The sequence below is a fragment of the Scleropages formosus genome, chromosome 9 (genome assembly GCF_900964775.1).
Source record: "Scleropages formosus chromosome 9, fSclFor1.1, whole genome shotgun sequence".
NCBI classification, from domain to species: domain Eukaryota; kingdom Metazoa; phylum Chordata; class Actinopteri; order Osteoglossiformes; family Osteoglossidae; genus Scleropages; species Scleropages formosus.
The window spans coordinates 16,489,898-16,507,865 of NC_041814.1; the positions used below are offsets into that span (position 1 = coordinate 16,489,898).

Sequence of the window (17,968 nt, forward strand, 5' to 3'; positions counted from 1 at the left end):
TTAATTTGTTTCAAAATCAATTTTTTTTCCCAGTGTTGCATCATATATAGTCCCTAAAGCCATTCCATTACCTATAACAGCTTAGTTGTACAAATATTCTCTATTGTCTTAAGTCTCCACTAAAAATGAAGAGGTAGCCTTGCAATCTGTGCTCAGAAATCTTCATTACTGTGCCAGTCACCAATAACAGTTTGGCACATGTTGGATCTTGGTCATGATCTTTGTAACTGATAATCAGTACAATTTTTGTTTCTGAAGAACACACAAATATTTCGTCAGAACAATGGTCATGAATGTATACAATTAATGGGCATGTTTATCTAAAACTTTAATACCTTCCAATTTTAAATAATTCTAACTAGTTTTTATAGTTTTGTACTCTTCCTGAAGTAAATCAAATTAAATGCTTTTCTGAAAGTTTCAGCTGGGTAGACAAGTGGATTCCACCTCGTGACCAAGAGGAATGAAGACGCATCCACTCGCAATGTTCAGCCAAGCCTAATATTAGCGTATAACTCTGTTGTGTGTTATTGACAATGTTTCTGCTCCTCCACTCTATGATGGCGCTGATATCCCCCTGACATACAGCATATGAGAACCTTGTCCTGTAAATTACAGGAGGCTATTAAAGTGGTAAAAACACTGTAAAATGATCACAGACTTCCTGTCTATGAGCTGCACTCGAATACTATATTTAAGATCTCTTATATAAGATTTTAATTTAAGAGGTCAAGAAAACCAGGTTGTCATGGAGACAAATAGTCATTCAGTTGGAGCACATTGCTCTTGTAAGCATTGGTTAGAAAATGTATAAAACTTGCAGCTCTGTACGTGTTCAGTTGCAAGAAACATAGCATAACTGAACCTTTCATCTGGCCAAGAGCATACAGTGGATGATTAGGTAATGTGAGGACCATCAAGTTGAACTTGACTCACAGTAACCCCTTGTAGCTTCCATGGAAAGGGAGGGTACACAAGTGGTTTTGCCAATGCCATTGGGAGAACATGCAAACCCCACACAGCTGGAGCTAGATTCAAACCTGTTCAAATACACAATTCCGGTGTTGTGAGGCACCAGCATTACCCAATGCCACCATGCCGCATTATGAGAGATGGATGAATATATGTACAAAGTTTTATCATGATCACAATTAGAAAGAAAAGGTAAAGATAGTGAAATTAAAACAGATATATTGTAATGACTACATTTGATGGATTAATGGAGCTGAATAGTAGTTTGCATTTTAGGTGACCTATAACAGAGTGCCTTTGAGTCAAGCAAATATACAGTGGGAAAATGAGAAGTATCCAGGTTAACAAGACATTTTTTAAGTAAAAAATTAATGAAATAAGTAAACCAGTGACGTCAAGCAGTAAAAGAAAGACAGACTTACATAACCATCAGTAACGTGCTGAAAAACATTAAAACAACAACAACAAAAAAAAGAGTATGGAAAAGAAAAACCAAATCTCTGTAAGCTCTGTTCAGTAATGTGTAACCGTTAGTTGTACTCTACAGATATACTACACATACTGTATGGCCTTCTGTTAAGTTTTGTACTTTTATGTGCTATTGACTGTCCATGTGGGTTATCCTCTATCGCAACTGAAAGAACTGAAAAGTTTTTTTCTTTATAAAAATAGAAATGTACTGCCGCATTGGCAATATGTAGTAAAATACCATATAGTGCCATTGAAACATTATATGAAGTTTTCCTGCATTTCACTGATGGCTGTGGCTGTCATAGAGAACAGCACTGCAGCACAAAAAGACACAAGCAGCAGAAAATCATGTGAGAATGAATTTCACCTAATTAAAGCAGCACAGCGGTGGTGTGATAGGACGTGGGTTCGACCCCCACTGAGTCTGTGTGGAGTTTGCATGTTCTCCCCATTTCTGCGTGGCTTTCCTCCGGGTGCTCCGGTTTCCTCCCACAGTCCAAAGACATGTTGTTCAGGATCCCCCATAGTGTGTGAGTGACACAGAGAGAGTGTGTAAGTAGTGTATCAAGTGTATCCAGCAGTGTAAGTCACCATGGTGAACTAGGTTTAGGCTGATGACACTACATAGAGTTCGTTGGAAGTTGCTTTGGAGTAAAGCATCTGCTTAATAAATCTAAATGTAAGTTCACTGGAAGCAGCTCCTATTGTACCTTTATTATACCATGTGTTATAAAGGTTTCCACTGTAAAACATCTTTCCTTAATTAATCCAAAGACATGCTGTTCAGGTCCCCCATAGTGTGTGAGTGACAGAGAGAGAGTGTGTGTGTGTGTTCCACTGATGTATGGATGAGTGACCCATTGTAAGTAGTGTATCTAGCAGTGTAAGTCACCACGGTGAATAAGGTGTGTGGGCTGATAACACTACATGGAGTTCATTGGAAATCGCTTTGGAGAAAAGTGTCTGCTAAATAAATAAATGTAATATAAACAGCCAGCAACCACATTGTGTCATCTAGTCCAGGAAATAATTTGAAATAGATGGAGTTGTCATGCAGCATGGGTGATATAGAGTCACAGCAGGTATCTCCTGGTCTGTGGATGTGGATTCAAGTCCAGTATGAATCCACCTGTCTGTGTGTAATTTTAATGTTCTCCATGTGTTCGTGTGGATTTCCTCCCAGAGTTCAAAGATGTGTGTTTCAGGGGAGCTGGTGACTCTGAATTGCTCATTGTTTATATCCACGTGTTAGTGTATGAGTGTGTCTGATGGCATTCTGTCCACTGCTGTCGCCAGTAGCCAGTAAACATTGATGTCTGTTTAGTGATCAGTCCCTAGTTTAAAACATAACAGGTAGCATCCAGTTGCATTCCTATGGCATTACTAAGGTCCTTTTTTCTGCAGCTGACAACATCTGCTTACTGTAAATAACATAAACCAGATGCAACCAATTCCCTTTTTTTGTTTTGAAAACATCACTGCTCCTGATATTTTCAATGGTTTCAAGTAAAACTAAATCTATGATAATACTTTATTGATCCCAGTGGGGAAGTTTAGTCAGGTTGCCACAGCACCGCGCAGATGTCTTTTGACTACGGGAGGAAAACCCACGCAAACACAGGGGGAACGTGCAAACTCCTCGCAGACCGAGTTGGGATTGAACGCATGCTCTTCTTGCACCGTCCAGGTGCTGGACCACCAAAGTGACCCCACAGCCCCTTTCACCTTTAATAGGTAAAAATGAATTTCCATATTAAACATAGTCAAAATGACATTTCTGGAAACGTGCAGTCATTTCGGCCCTTACGTCTGCCTTATCTTAAGGCTCAAAACATCTCAGAAACCAACATGACTTAAACTGGGGAAAATATTTTTCTGCTCTTTGATTGAATAGCAGAACACAAGGAAGGTTCCCGAGGAAAAATATCCGGAAACTGCTGTCTTTGAAGGTAATGTGGGGCCTTGGGGTACCAGATGCTTGACCCATTTCACAGGTAGGGTTAACAAGAAGGCCTTCGACTGACAGCCATACTCCTCTGACTGAAAATACATTTGGAGCCCTTTTGTTTTCAAAGGCCAGGCGTGCTGCCTTGTGATAAGCCTGTGATCACCAGGTGTGGCTAGCGGGAGTGTGGACCTGGTGGGCTGAAATTGTGCTCCAGAACACTTTGTGACAGATGAAAGCAAGAAAGCCAACCGCTCAGTGCCATCTGGCCTGATACAGATCTGGACGCCTGTGCTAAACAGCACGTAGTCACTCATGTTCAGAAATACTGCTACCAAACGCGGCTGCTGAGAGCACCGTCCCGTCTGCACACACTCCCTCTCTTTTGCCTCATGAACATGACACTTTAGAAAAGGCTCATTTGCTCAGATGCACTAGTCTCTGGCATATCCTGCCTGAAAAGCAATACATTTAATTTTCTTTCTTTGCAACAATAAATGAAAATCATGGCAATGCTGCAGTAAATAATTCAAAGACTGCTGTTATTTTACCTTACGGAAATGTTAAGGTCAATGGACAAAAGAAATCCCACAAAAAGCATACCTTTTCATCAACAAACCTTTCAAAAGAAACTACACTGAGTAGTTGCTCAGTCAGTAAAATGAATCAATAAAATTGCCCCTACAGTAAAAACATGACAGCAAAATTACTTGAATTGCTTCAGATATGAAAATCAACAGCGAAACGGAACTCAGTTATATCAGCATTGGAGTATATGCAACTATGAATCTCATTACATTTGTAAACTCCCTCCCGCTCATTTAAAGAAAATCTTGTGTCTATTTGAAGATATAAAGATAAATTTCATGAATATTGTTTGCTCTAGTTGACTAAATTAGCCAGACCGCCTTTGTTCTCAAAATTGAGGTAAAGCAGGGCCACAGTGACATGTGGCTGATAACTTGATTTGCACAAAGGTATCCTTGGGGAAAAAGGTACCACATCCCTTCTGAAGTCATGTTTGTGGCCACCCATAATAAAATTAATGTATTGAATAGAGGATAGAGAATAGAATAAAGAAAATAAAAGAAAGTGTTTAATATTTGTAATATTTTTAAAGCACAAAAAAGACCTCTAATTCTATGAATGATGTTGGAAGTGATCTTGAAATTTGTGTGTATAGCCATAATAAGACAGAGAATGACATGTTGCATCATATAGTGTTGATGAAGACAGATTTCAATCACAGCCCTCAGCACACACTGCTCTCCTCTGTTGGGCTGTCTCTAAAGCCAAGTGAAGGTTCATTTAAACATCTGTGCTGTTTTTCTTTTACGTACTAATAGCTTTGAAAAATGAAATGTTTGCAAAATTTGAAAATGTTCTGAGGTTGAAATGTTTGAAAAATTCTGAGGTTAAAGATTATCAGATAACTAACAGATAAGTCCATTTAAATAGATGAATCTCACATTTTGCCATTTTTTTGTCCAGTTAAAAACACTGCTCGTGTACCAGTTATAAGTTCAATATTTTTTTCACTGTTTAAGTCAAATTCATTGAAATTTGTGAAAAAAGCCTCCCTTTCGTATTGCCTTTTGACTAATAATGTCTTATATGTGCTTTTAAAATCATTTAGTCAGTAAGTAAACCTTGAATTTTCAGTTAACCCAAGGGGAAATGTGTTCATGTATTTCTGTTACGTATATGGATATGTGTCACTTCCTTCTCTTATCAATGTGCAGCCTCATGACAAATTACAGAAGCGGCTTTATGATAAGCAACCGGCAGCTCCATTTATATACTGTAAATATCTGTGCAGTTCTGAGTACAGTTGTAATCTGGAATAGGAATGAATAATAGTGCAGGATTCCAGGAACTAGTACAAAAGAGAGGTGTGAGGAGAGGAAGCACCTTGAATGTGGGAAATTTAGATGGGGAAAACTGAAATACAGTCAATTAGAACTGGATGTCCTGCTCATTTTGGAAAAACAGAACTTAATGGAAATCATTTCACCTGGTCTTGGAACTTTTGTATCCACACACACACACACATTGTCCAAAACTGCTTGTCTCATACGGGGTCATGGGTTGCTGGAGCTTAACCCAGCAACACAGGACGTAAGGCTGGAGGGGGAGGGGACACACCCAGGGCAGGACGCCAGTCCCTCACAAGGCACCCCAAGCAGGACTCAAACCCCAGACCCACTGGAGAGCAGGACCCGCTCCAATCCACTGCACCACCGCACCCCCCGGTAATGAAATTAAAAGTAAAAAATGTATTCAGTTTAGTTGATAAGAGTTCAAACATTGTTTTTCCAATGTTTAAAGAGATTTTTAACTAATGGAATTTCACTGTTTATTGGTGTACCATGGTACTGCTGAAAAGAACATAACTAAACTTTCTTTCAAACACTGTAACACATTCAGCTAATACTGGGTGAACTTCCAGTAGATATATGAATAGAATCCATAGTACCTCTTTGGTTAAAATTAATAAAATGAACAAGAAATTTCTTTGCAGTACTTAAAGCATGGAGAAACTGGCAGCATAGTGGTTAGATCTGCTCCCTGTGGACACAGGTTTGAATCACACATCCTGCTGTAGTACTCTTGAGCAAAGTACATACCCTGAATTATCCCAGTAAAAAACATCATGCTCTAAAAATATACAAATAACTGTAAGCAGCTTAACATTGTATTTCTTTGAATAAAGGCATCAGCTAAATGGGGAAAAATATAATGCAAACACAACTAATAAAAATTTAACAAGAAGTGACCCACCGATCTCACACTACCCCCTCTCCAAATTCACATTCTCTGGGGTATTCATAAATAGGCTCTCAATTGACTCAACTGGCCACATCTCGTACTTGTTTCTTTGTAGTGAATCTTCTCTAGGTGAGAAATTGCACAGCTATTCATTTGTAAAGCGAAGAAGTGTATAGTAGAAACCATATTAAACTTGCAAAACTAAGGAAGTGAATATAGAACAAATGGTTAAACCTAACAGCAAAACACAAAAGAAAATGCAATACATGAAATCTGAAGGAGACATAAGGCAAAGAATAATAACCTTGATTTTTTTAGTGATTACTCTTCACAACTTTCAGTGGAACTGACTGATTTATAGACTGATTATTAAATAGATTAAAAAGTCATGTATGTAACAGCAGATATAGAACAATTTATGGTTTGTTTTGTCTTTCTGGAGGGACACAGAATTGCAGCTAGCAATTCAAATATTTCTCCACATCCACGAACACCTCCGGGTGTCGAAGCTTTGTGTTCTGAAAACAAACACTCCGTCATTTTATGTTTCCACTGTCAGAGATTGCACTGGGCCAAGTTCCCAGTAGGAAAGAAAAAATGCAATTAAAAGTGAATGCGTTAATAGGATAGTATTTAACCCATTGATGTAATAGTGAAATCACAGCAAATTCCATTAACTGGTTAATTTTTTAAAACCACAGATAAAAATAAAAAGCACTTTCTAAGAACTCTTCAGAAAAATTAAAGATATGTATTAAGACTTATTTTCCCCTTGTTTTTTTTAACTGAAGACAACCAAGTGACAATGCAATTCCTCATTTTCCAAAAACACCACACAGGGCAATCATTTAAGTGGAGCTGGAAAATAGAACAGAACTGTCATTTTATGTTTTTTTTCTTACAATGTTATTTGAGAGCAATACAGCACATAATATCACTGATAATACTCATTCAGTGAGATTTTCATTTAGGTGGTGAAACAGAAGGACAAGAACTCTCAAGCAGTTTCATATCACAAATGTGACGTTTTATTGCGCCGTAAATAACAATGTTTTGAACGGGTCAGTTTTTTTGGTAATATTTACATTTCTGTAAGTGATCCTCACAATGTTAAACTTGGTCTACACTAAAACAAAGGAAGTATTTCATTTCCGTGTATATCACCCTATCACACACACAGGATACCAGTGTGTAAGAGTTCATGTTTTGCATGAAATGTTATGTCAATATCTCTGGGAAATCAATGCTTGCCTGACTGTGCTGGAAATCTGGTTGTACGAGCCACACTTGCATCAAGATATCCTTATAAGTAAAAAACCTCTCGGTTCTAGTTGACAGTTACCACATTCAGAAACAGAAAGGCCATGGACTATTTCTAGCCTTGACTTCATACCTGCAGAATGAAGAATATCGAGACTCACCTAATGTATTTTCAGGACACCTACAACTTAGGAGGAGTGGTAGAAAGTGATTCAAACTTTTGAAATGAACACTGGGAAAAAGAAAAAAAGCCTGTATAAGTGGAAAAAGGCTGCTTATTTTCATTATAATGTAAATCATGACTTTAACATCCAGTCATACTTATGAATATTTAAACATATTCAATCTTTGTTACAGTTGTATTTTAAGAATATACTGAGATCTGACATCAGATGACACAAAACCTATGTCATTCCATCATCCAGTTACATCAAAAGTGTACATGTCAACGGTTAACAGCATGGACACTTGGCAAAGCCAGGGAGTAGCGTAGAAATCTTTGTTGGTGGGACGTCCTTATTTACGAGATGTGCCAAGTGGTTCTAGAAAAAAGTGCAAGGGAAACCAGAAAAGACTGGACTTTATTTATCTTTGCTGGTTTTTGTGTGGGAAATAAATGCTGTGAACTTGGAATGCATGTGAATAATCTCTTATTGCTACCCTGAAAGAAGAGTTGCTGGGTTAGACACTGGGGATTTTGACCCATACAAATGTGTATGTCTGCTGCGATGGCAGCAGTAATAAGTCAAAGCGCAACACACACTAGGTAGATGTTAATGTGTCTGTGTCAATGCTTCATGGGGAGTAGGACTCATGGAGACAGCAGGAAGCAGAAAGCTGATAGTAAACCTCAAATTGATTGTCATCACACACACACACACACACACACATTTTCAGAACCGCTCATCCCATATGGGGTCACGGGGGAACCGGAGCCTACCCGGTAACAGAGGGCGTAAGGCCGGAGGGGCAGGGGACACACCCAGGACGGGACGCCAGTCCGTCGCAAGGCACCCCAAGCGGGACTCGAACCCCAGACCCACCGGAGAGCAGGACTGCGGTCCAACCCACTGCGCCACCGCACCCCCTGTCATCATTGAAATAAAGTTTAAATTTGCATCATGCTACATGGAAGAGCTAGATGTGTGATGGTAAGGCTGAAAGGAGGTAAAGCCTGTAATATAAACATGCAGTATGGTACCAGTCTTTATCTTTTTTCAACAACGTCTTACTGTGTTATTAGGTCTTTCTTCTGAGTTGGTTCTTCTGTCTGTCCAGCTCTGAAAGAGAATGTTCCCTGATTTGAGCAACAAGACTGTCTCCCTATTACCAGTTGTTCTTTGTTAATGGTTCATGGGATACTTTTATCATAGGTATATTTTACACCCATTCATGCAGCTTGTTGCTCGAAATTAGCTGGAACTGGCCGTATTTCAGTGAGTGATGTTGCTAGAAGTACAGTCACAATTATAAAATATTCATGCGTTCCAACTTATGTTCATTGTGTTCATTTTGTTTTTGATTTTGGTTTTCCCCTCCATTGATGTGGATTTGGAGTCACAGCTGTCCATCAGTGTCAGTCCAGGAGTGATGGACCTGATTTGCTGGACCAGGAAAGGCAGAACTTCCCAGATACTGACAGAAGACTTCCTGGAGACCATTGCGGAACTTGCTTGTTGATTAAAAAACTGTTATAGTGTGATTTTGATAGTGCTCTTGGTTTTTCTGTTTACCTTCTTTTTTGTACTTTGATATTATTGCTTCTTTCTTTGTTTGCAACATCTTTATACTGCTTGTACATGTTTGCTCATTTTTGTTATTTAGACAGTGTAGAAGTAGTGTAGTTAGGAAGGTGGAGGAAGACTTTGCTTTGGGTTTTGACTCCTTTTTTATTTTTCGGTTGGCATTGGAAAGTTGATTGTGTATAAGGGTTGGGTTAGTTAGGTTGTTCTTTGCTTTTTGATTACCTTTTGCTTCCTGTCCACTTATGTAAGGTTTGAGTGTTGGATCTTTATTTTTGTACACTTTGATTAACTGTCCTTTCACCACACACACTCCTGTTTGTGTGCTCTGTTGTCTTGTTGGGAACACTGGGACACTGGGTATTTGTTGTGTATTGGTTATTTCTTGTGAATTGTCTGGTGTTGTGCTTTGAGTTGTGGTTAAGTCGGTGCGTGTGTGTTCTTGTAAATTTGTTGCTTGCCATAGAAAGGATGGCTTTGTTTGACTTACAGATGTTCCTGGATACTCCTATCCTGGAACAATATAACAAATGCCGAAAAGATGATCTGTTGAAAATAGTGGTTCACTTTGACATTCCTGTTATGAGGCAGTTGCTGAAACGTGACTAGCTGCTGCCTTGGAGAAGTTGGTGGAAAAAAATGCGATTGTGTCATGAATGTTGTCTGATGCTGCAGTGGCAGAGGAAGTTAACTCTGTTGTGTGCTCCCCTGAGATTTTGGAGGACCGGGATGTGAAGCAGACAGATGTGGATTTGACTGAGGCGGGGTTTGAGGTCAAAACCCGGTTGTCGTCTTTTGGTCTTTTTTTCTTCCGTGTCTGGCAGTCACCTTGGTTTGTTTAGGCAGAATTCAGGTGGAGGCGTAGAAAAAAACACATCAGCGTGCACTTGAGTTGAAAAAACTAGAGCTCTGCATATTGGAGATAGAAACAGATCAGGAGCAGGCAACTTGAACTGGATGCAATAAAGAAACAGGCTACTGTTGCCTCTGAATCTTCTGGTGTGTATCCACAGTTCATCTTCCACCAGTTCTACTGCATTAGATACTTCCAAATATATATCTCTTCATAAAATACAATGATGACTGAAAACCAGTTCATGACAAACTTTCCCAGTAATTTTCCCAATTTCCATCCCACTGAACATGGGCTACCCTAGAATAGGTAGTATTTAATGCCACCTTAACCTTTTTAGCCCACTGGGCTTGAAAGCAGGTAAGTAATGTATTAGTGAAACACAACATAACACATGTACAATAAACCTACCAGGGGGAGTTGAGAGTATGTGTATGATATAAAGAATACAGCCAAGTCAGTGTATGCACCCACTAACTTAGCTTAACTGTGGAAAGAATGAGTAATTTTCCTCCTGACCTCTAACTAGGACAAACCTGCTTTGTCACACAGAGAATCAGTACTCTGTTTTTCATGATTTAATGCAGATACTCAATGCTGAGGCAGCACACTTTGATCAAAATATTATACCAGTCCAGATACAGAGTTTAGAAAAAAATGATTAATTAGCAGCTTGATTCAATTTCTTGGCTTTTACGCTGCTTGGCTGGTTTGCTTCTCTGTTCTGTATAAAACTCTGATCTGTATATAGTTATCCAAATATAGATAACTGGGCTGTGTTCATTTTGGCAACAGTCCTTTTAATCTTTTTTTTAAAAATGTACAAACAGCCAACAGATTATTGCCTTACAAGAAAAAAATATTCTATTCTTGATTGCATACTTTCTACTTAAGTCTTACAAATTTCTCTCTTTCCTTTATCTTCTGGTCAGACAAACCGTGCGTTTTATGACAACTCTGTCCTCTAGAGCTGGATTGATGCATTCAGTGACTGCGCAGCTGGTAAGTGTGACATATAGCCTTCACCAGCAAAGTTAACCCATCGTAGCCACACATTATACTCCGGAGAAGTTTTGGATACCAGTGCATAGAACCTATTAATCTATTAGGACATATATTAAAGGGGTACCAAGATTATGCATAATTACTAATAGACAATCAAACAGGTAGGTTACAAAAATAAAAGCTGATATTAAAGACACACACACACACATTTTCTGAACCGCTTGTCCCAAACGGAGTCGCAGAGAGCCGAAGCCTAACCCGGCAACACAGGGCGTAAGGCTGGAGGGGGAGGGGACACACCCAGGACGGGATGCCAGTCCATCGCAAGGCACCCCAAGCAGGACTTGAACCCCAGACCCACTGGAGAGTGGGACCTGGTCCAACCCACTGCGCCACCGCGCCCCCCTGAGATTAAACAATAGCACCATATTTATACAGTTTAATCACAACTGCAAGCACGTCCTTTCTTTGTAGCTGTATTTTTTCAGAAAAAGCATGTGCAAATACAAACTGTACTGGATATGAATATATAAACTATAAACTATAACTGTCGTGATTTAATATGTATTTACAAAACAGAGATATCACACACACACACACACACACACACACACACACAGTCTAAAACTGCTTGATCCAAGCGGGGTCATGGTGAACCAGAGCCTAACCTGGCAACACAGGGCGCAAAGCTAGAGACGGAGGGGACACACCCAGGACGGGACAGAGATATCAATGTTTATGAATAAGGCAGATTGTTGGCTTTTAAGTAAGTACCATATTAGACCAAGAAAGATTATACAGCACAAGCCAGGGCTAATCCATTAGAAGCAAAATAATAAAAGCTGTCCAGGAGCTCCCTAATGTTCTTTCAACCTTTACTTTGCTAGCTAAGGAACCGCATTTACACTTAAGGATACAGGCTCCTAGAAACTTCTCTCCTGCTTGAGAGGAGCCTGATACCTGCGAGCATAAACTGTATCCTAGCAGAAAATGTTTTTTAGATGCAATTGAAGTATCAGACAGAAGTATTGCAACCATCTACAGAAGAAAGTCACCAGTTTAAAAGGTCTACATCAGGCTGTGAAAATGTGAAACTTTTTTGTTTGTTAATTTCATGGTTTACCTGGAGTGATTGTCAAATATTCGACACACACACACACACACACACACACACCCATTGGCTGAAGCCGCTTGTCCCGAGCGGGGTCGCGGAGAGCCGGAGTCTAATCCAGCAACACAGGGCGTAAGGCTGGAGCGGGACGGGACACACCCAGGACGGGACGCCAGTCCATTGCAAGGCACCCCAAGCAGGACTCGAACCCCAGACCCGCCAGAGAGCGAGACCCGGCCAAATCAAATATTCAAGAATTTCTTTATTTTTTAATATGCTAAAATAGTCTTTTAGCATGGTCTTTGAAGTGTGTAACTGTTTTTTTATTCACCAAATTATATATAAACCTTAATTTCTTTATTCCTAATGTAATACACAAATTGTATTTCTCTGAGATGTATGTCACTTTAGAGAAAATGCTAAATGAATAAATGTAAACATAATTTACTGGAAAAAAATAGCCTTTGTTTACTTTTAGCACATTACTAGTCAGAGATAACGCGTTTGGTATTAACACATCGTTGCCGAGTGCAGCGCTTTGCCAAGTCTGATGCGATTGGCTGCGCTGGCTGCTCTGAACCCTCCTGCACTATAAAAGCACCCGGAGAAGAAGGTACTCTGCTTAGACACTGAGACACTTGCCAGTGCTCAACAACCCTACAACAGACTGACTGCAGCACTAGTACCAGCGGCACCAACTGCACCAACATCACCAGCAAAGCCTCGCATTCCCCCTGTGGATCAGTGACCCGGACTCAAAATGTGTAAGGGGCTCTCGGCTCTACCTGCAACATGCTTGAAAAGGTATGGGCACTTGTCTTTTTCATCTGCTTCTAAAACCCTACAAAAGGCTCCAAACAGTATTTTGTAAGTGGACAATTTTAGTGATGAATTCCTTCCAACAATTCAGAGAATCTTTCTTGCGAAGAAGTACTGTAGTTGTGTTTTGAAATGATTCTTTTCCTGGAAGATGGAATATTCTGCTTATATTTTTATTTAAAAACCCATGATACTAAATTTGTAGTCAGTTTTACCACATTTAGGATAATTTTATCTTTTTAAATTATTTGATTTTACCACTGAAGTTACACTTCACAAGAATGACAATGAAGAAGGTATAATTTCGGATCGTAAGGTTGTTAAAAATGTATAATTCCGATTCTGTATATATTCCTCATGTATGTATCTGTCTTTCTAGTGCAAAAGACATGAAACATCGGATTGGGTTCCTTCTTCATAAGTCTGACTTGCACCCTGACCAAGGAACAGTCAGCAGTAAGGACAGGGACACTTTGGTGAAGAGGTAAGAAGTTAACCAATGGGTTAGTTAGTTTTTAACAGAAATTTTGCTTATTCATCTTCATGTAAATAACAATCATTTTTTAGTTTTTTGATGGCCCTCCTAAAATGTGTCCCTCAAGGTTATTGTGACTGGTTTACCAAAGCAAGCCGAACTAAAAGTGGGTTATCATAAACTGACAGTTTTACATCAAGGTTTCTAAGATACCATGAGATTTACTTTTGCCAAGTGTGATAAAATGTTGAGTTTCATTTGGGATTATAGGTAGATAGATGGATAGATTCATAAGCTAAAAACCATGAAGATTTCTTTTTGTTTTCCATTTTTGGCATGGAAATGTCATTTCAAATTTAATGCAAAAAATAGAATACAAATTTCTGTGTGGGGTAGAAGAACCAGTCCATCATTGCTTTATAATCTCTGGCTGACCAGCTTTGATGGTTTTTAGTGTAAACTGTCAGTATAAACTGTCAATGGCATTTGTCATATTCAAACACATGAACAGGTGGCTCAGGGGACAAAAAAAGCCTCGATAAGGGAAATCAGGGCAAGGTTTGTGTGCACTGTACATGTTCCAAAACTGGAAAGCTGACATCCAAAAGACAGTTTTTTTCTTGAAGTCTTTTCAGCATGAGGCTTTGGAAAACCAGGTTCGAGTGAGAGAACACACTGTATAAATTAATGATGACAAGACAATTCTTTGACACAAACCCTTTTTTTGTTGATAGAGAGGCTCCAGCTGATGTGAAAAAATGGAAGGAGTCTTTGAGCAACTTGCTGAATGACAACAGTAAGTAATGCACAATATTTAATAAAAATTGTACATCTTGCTAACTCCAAAACTATCCATACTCATCATTCTGTTATGTGATTTATTTGGAGGTTATCTTACAACAGCTTAATAAGCTTTCAGTTCTGACTAAACTCTTATGTAGGTCAGAGCAATATTTTTCTTTCGTTTTCTGGTTTGTATATGTTCACTGGAAAATAATTTTATTTTGATCAGATTGCAGAAGCTTGGAAACTAAGACAAATTCTACAATGTCAAATATGTAATATCAGAGATGACTTATGTAAGCGTAAAACTCAGATAATTTCTTCGGGTGTACTGTTCAGCTGTGGTACAGAGGTTTTCACATTTAAGAATTCATATTTCTCAGGTTTTAATTTGCTCTATGCTTTAATTGAATTAGCTGGAAATTTGTTGATTCTGAACAGCCTTTTGGTGTTTCTGGAACGTTCTCTAAAGCAACTCCAGGCCTTTCCTGCTACTGACATCACACACTAAGGCCTCCGGTTGTAAAAATGCTGTATTTTGGCTGTTTTCTACTGGTCCTGGTTCTCACAGCGCTGTGCTTTGGCTTTGCTCGTGTTCGGGATGTGCAGTACGTGTCCAGCAGCAGCCCTAGGCACGTCCACAGGGAAATGCACCCATGCACGCAAACTGCCGCCTAAAGCTCCAGAATATTCAGACCTCCAGCTCTCTGTGGCTTTAGGTTTTACAGAAGTTTCCATTTGAAGATTTTCCTTTTTTTCTACATTCTCAGCTAGATGTCTCTCATGGGATCACTTAATTACATGAGCTAATGTAACTTCCAGTAATATATCTAAGTCATTGCAATTTTCTCTTCGGGAAACTGGATTTACACAATGTGCCACAAAAATTCTCCATTGCCTATTTTCGAGAAATTGCTCCGTGTGGATTCCATGTTTACACTGTGTTTTAAAAAGCATGTTTTGGAAGAGTCAGTACCAAGATCATTTTCTGCTTTAGTAACAGAAAGAATAGAGTTGTTCAGGACGTTTCATGACTCTAGGAAACATAGCAACAATGACAATTTTATACCAGAAAAAGTAGACGAATTAACTTTTTCTCCTTTTTTTCTGTTTTTCAGTTGGTCTCATAGCTTTCTCTGCATTCCTGAAATCTGAATTTAGTGAGGAGAACATTGAGTTCTGGATGGCATGTGAGGAATATAAGAAAACTACATCACAAGAAGACCTTGCCACCAAAGCCAAGATGATTTATGACCAGTATGTTGATGTTGACTCTCCACGAGAGGTATTTATACCACCCCGAAGTTGCTATTTCTAGGGATGCAAAACAGCTCCATCATACACCATTTTTAATTTAATGTTTTGAATTTGTTGCTTAAGTCACCAAAGCAACATTTTAACTTCTTGTGAAAATGATACAAAAATTTAATGTTTGATAAGTTATTGAAAAAGAATCAAAGTCACCTGGTTAAAACATCTGTTTACATGATCATCCTCCTAAGGTCAACCTTGACTCAGCTACCAGAGAGGAGACAAGAAGGAACCTGAAGGAGCCCAACCTGTTCAGCTTTGATGAAGCCCAGAAGAAGATCTTCACCCTGATGGAGAAGGACTCTTACAGACGCTTTCTGAGTTCCAAGCTGTTCCTAGACGTAGCAGAGCAGCCTAGAAGCAGTGTGGCCTGTGGGCTGGAAAAGAGGCAGAAGGGAACTGCCAGCAACTTGGGGTCAATACCACCCCAGTGCACTTAGAGTCTCTGCATGACCAAAACAAGCCTGGGGTGTCTTCAACTGCCTGATGTAAAGGGGTAAACCTGCAGAAAGTAGAAGTAGAATGAGCGGGGCACTTCAGAGATACGGCGGGACCATTTACGGCTATGTGACTGGAGATCCCAGCAATGTTACTGGTGCAGAAGGCTTCTCTCCCCGAGAGCCTCATAGGTCTAACGCACTTGATTGGATTGCTGGCAAAAGAGGAGCGCAGATCACTATCCAGTGCTTGTGCTCCTTAGAACTGCTCTTAGTCCAGAACAGATTAGGCTCACTTCCACTTCAAGTTTGAGGTTTGTTCATATGCTAAACCTGAAGGCAGAATTTATTTTACATATTTATAATTATTGTTGCCTCAAAACTGTATTGCTGTATTTTGATGTATGACTAAAAAACTATTTATTTCACTTATTAATATTTACATATTTATAATTACTATGCCTGAATGCTCTTTCACTGCTTTATTTAAGTACATAATCAGTAAGACTGATAGAGAAGTTTTTATTTATTTGTATTATGTGTGCAACATGAAGTACTGTGGTTGCATTTTGGTGATTTTATTTACTGGAGGTTATTTAAAAGCTAATAAAAAACATATTAGAGGGGCACACTGACCTAGAACTACCTCTTCTTCCATTGCGACTTTCGTTAAATAACTTTGTTTACAGTAAACATCAGGACTGTGCTCACATGCACTGAATTGGAAAATGAGTGAGGAGACTGCTGTGCTCTTACAGGTGGAAGCATTAGCACTGTAGGAGGGGCTTTCGTGCTGTAGTGAGTGTGTGATTTGCTGGAACTGATGTTGGAGGACAAAAGCACCGGGTTCTCCTATTCCAGTGAACTGTAAGCTAATGACTGTCAATACACCACGCTGGGGAATCAATGCATATTTCATGTAATTACTTTGTCATACTGACATGTGTCGCCCCAGGCTGTATTACCAGTGAACTGGGGTGGCAAACTGGAGTTTCACTTCTGAAGCTGTCTATTGTAAGATGTCTCTTTTGTACATCAGTGTCACCGATTTCTAAATATATGCATGTTCTACTGCTGTTCTTTGCGTGTTCACTTTCAAGTGTTATTCACATAGGTCTCATTTATCATATCAAATCTGACTATAGAAAAGACAAATTATGTAGAGGTTTCAACCTCACATTGACTTAAGTAAACACTAGAGATGTATATGCTGTGTGTTCCTTAACACACCTTGTGATATACTATGTATAATCAGTTTACTTTGCTATGATTTACCATTTGAAATAAAAACTTGGCGGTAGACGGATACATTAATATTTATAATTCATCTTTCGTTTGCGTTTGATAGGATTTAACTTTATTTTCTACATTTTGAAATACATGGATTGATAATAAAAATGCCAGTGTTTATGCAATTTTTTTGGTATGATGCTATGATATTTAATAAAACTCTTTGGATTCTGCAATGGGCCAGTCAATATGAGAAGTGTTATTTTAGTTTAAAACAAAGAAATAAGGTATATATAAAATTGCAGCTTGCAGTTTATTTCTTTCTGAATGTGGTTTGGTTTGTCTACTTCACCACTATGTTGCATGCGATGCCTACCGTAACATCATGTGTGTTTCTGAGCTAACGTGGATTTTTCTGTCATGATCCATACTCCTTTATAGAAACAAAGCAGGACTAATTATAGAGGTTTTTCAAAAATTGTACTACCATGGAATCTTACTGACATGCCATCTTATAGATAGGTCTGTGCTAGCTCTTTTTGAGCAGTGCCTTTATACACATCACATCTAAGAGAGCAGTGAAGCTACAGCCAGTGAAGTCTATAGAACTTCAATTTGAAAGAATAAGTGGCTGGGAATGAAGGCTCATAGGCTTCTGTAGCACAAAGAAATAGCTTCAGTTCCATTCCTTGGATGTGTATGAAACATAAAGCTGTATGGTAGGCCCTGTGTTCTTTATCCAAGTCCTATTAGTAAGGCAAACCAGTGCATATCTAGGCAAAGGA

General features: G+C 39.0%; 1 protein-coding gene across 1 annotated transcript; it reads left to right on the forward strand.

The window, feature by feature from the left end:
* Positions 1-12,763: 12,763 nt before the first annotated feature.
* Positions 12,764-17,245, forward strand: LOC108935334 (regulator of G-protein signaling 4-like). Its single transcript, XM_018753866.2, has 5 exons — positions 12,764-12,932; positions 13,327-13,431; positions 14,157-14,218; positions 15,324-15,490; positions 15,708-17,245. The coding sequence occupies exons 1-5, from the start codon at positions 12,889-12,891 to the stop codon at positions 15,954-15,956; spliced, it is 627 nt and encodes a 208-aa protein (XP_018609382.1). The 5' UTR covers positions 12,764-12,888; the 3' UTR covers positions 15,957-17,245.
* The last annotated feature ends 723 nt before the right edge of the window (positions 17,246-17,968 follow it).

Excerpts from the sequence above, each read along its gene's own strand:
- LOC108935334 (XM_018753866.2), top strand. The coding sequence starts at position 12,889 with ATGTGTAAGGGGCTCTCGGCTCTACCTGCAACATGCTTGAAAAG. Across the intron at positions 12,933-13,326 it reads CCTGCAACATGCTTGAAAAG|TGCAAAAGACATGAAACATC; the intron begins GTATGGGCACTT and ends CTGTCTTTCTAG. Across the intron at positions 14,219-15,323 it reads CAACTTGCTGAATGACAACA|TTGGTCTCATAGCTTTCTCT; the intron begins GTAAGTAATGCA and ends TCTGTTTTTCAG.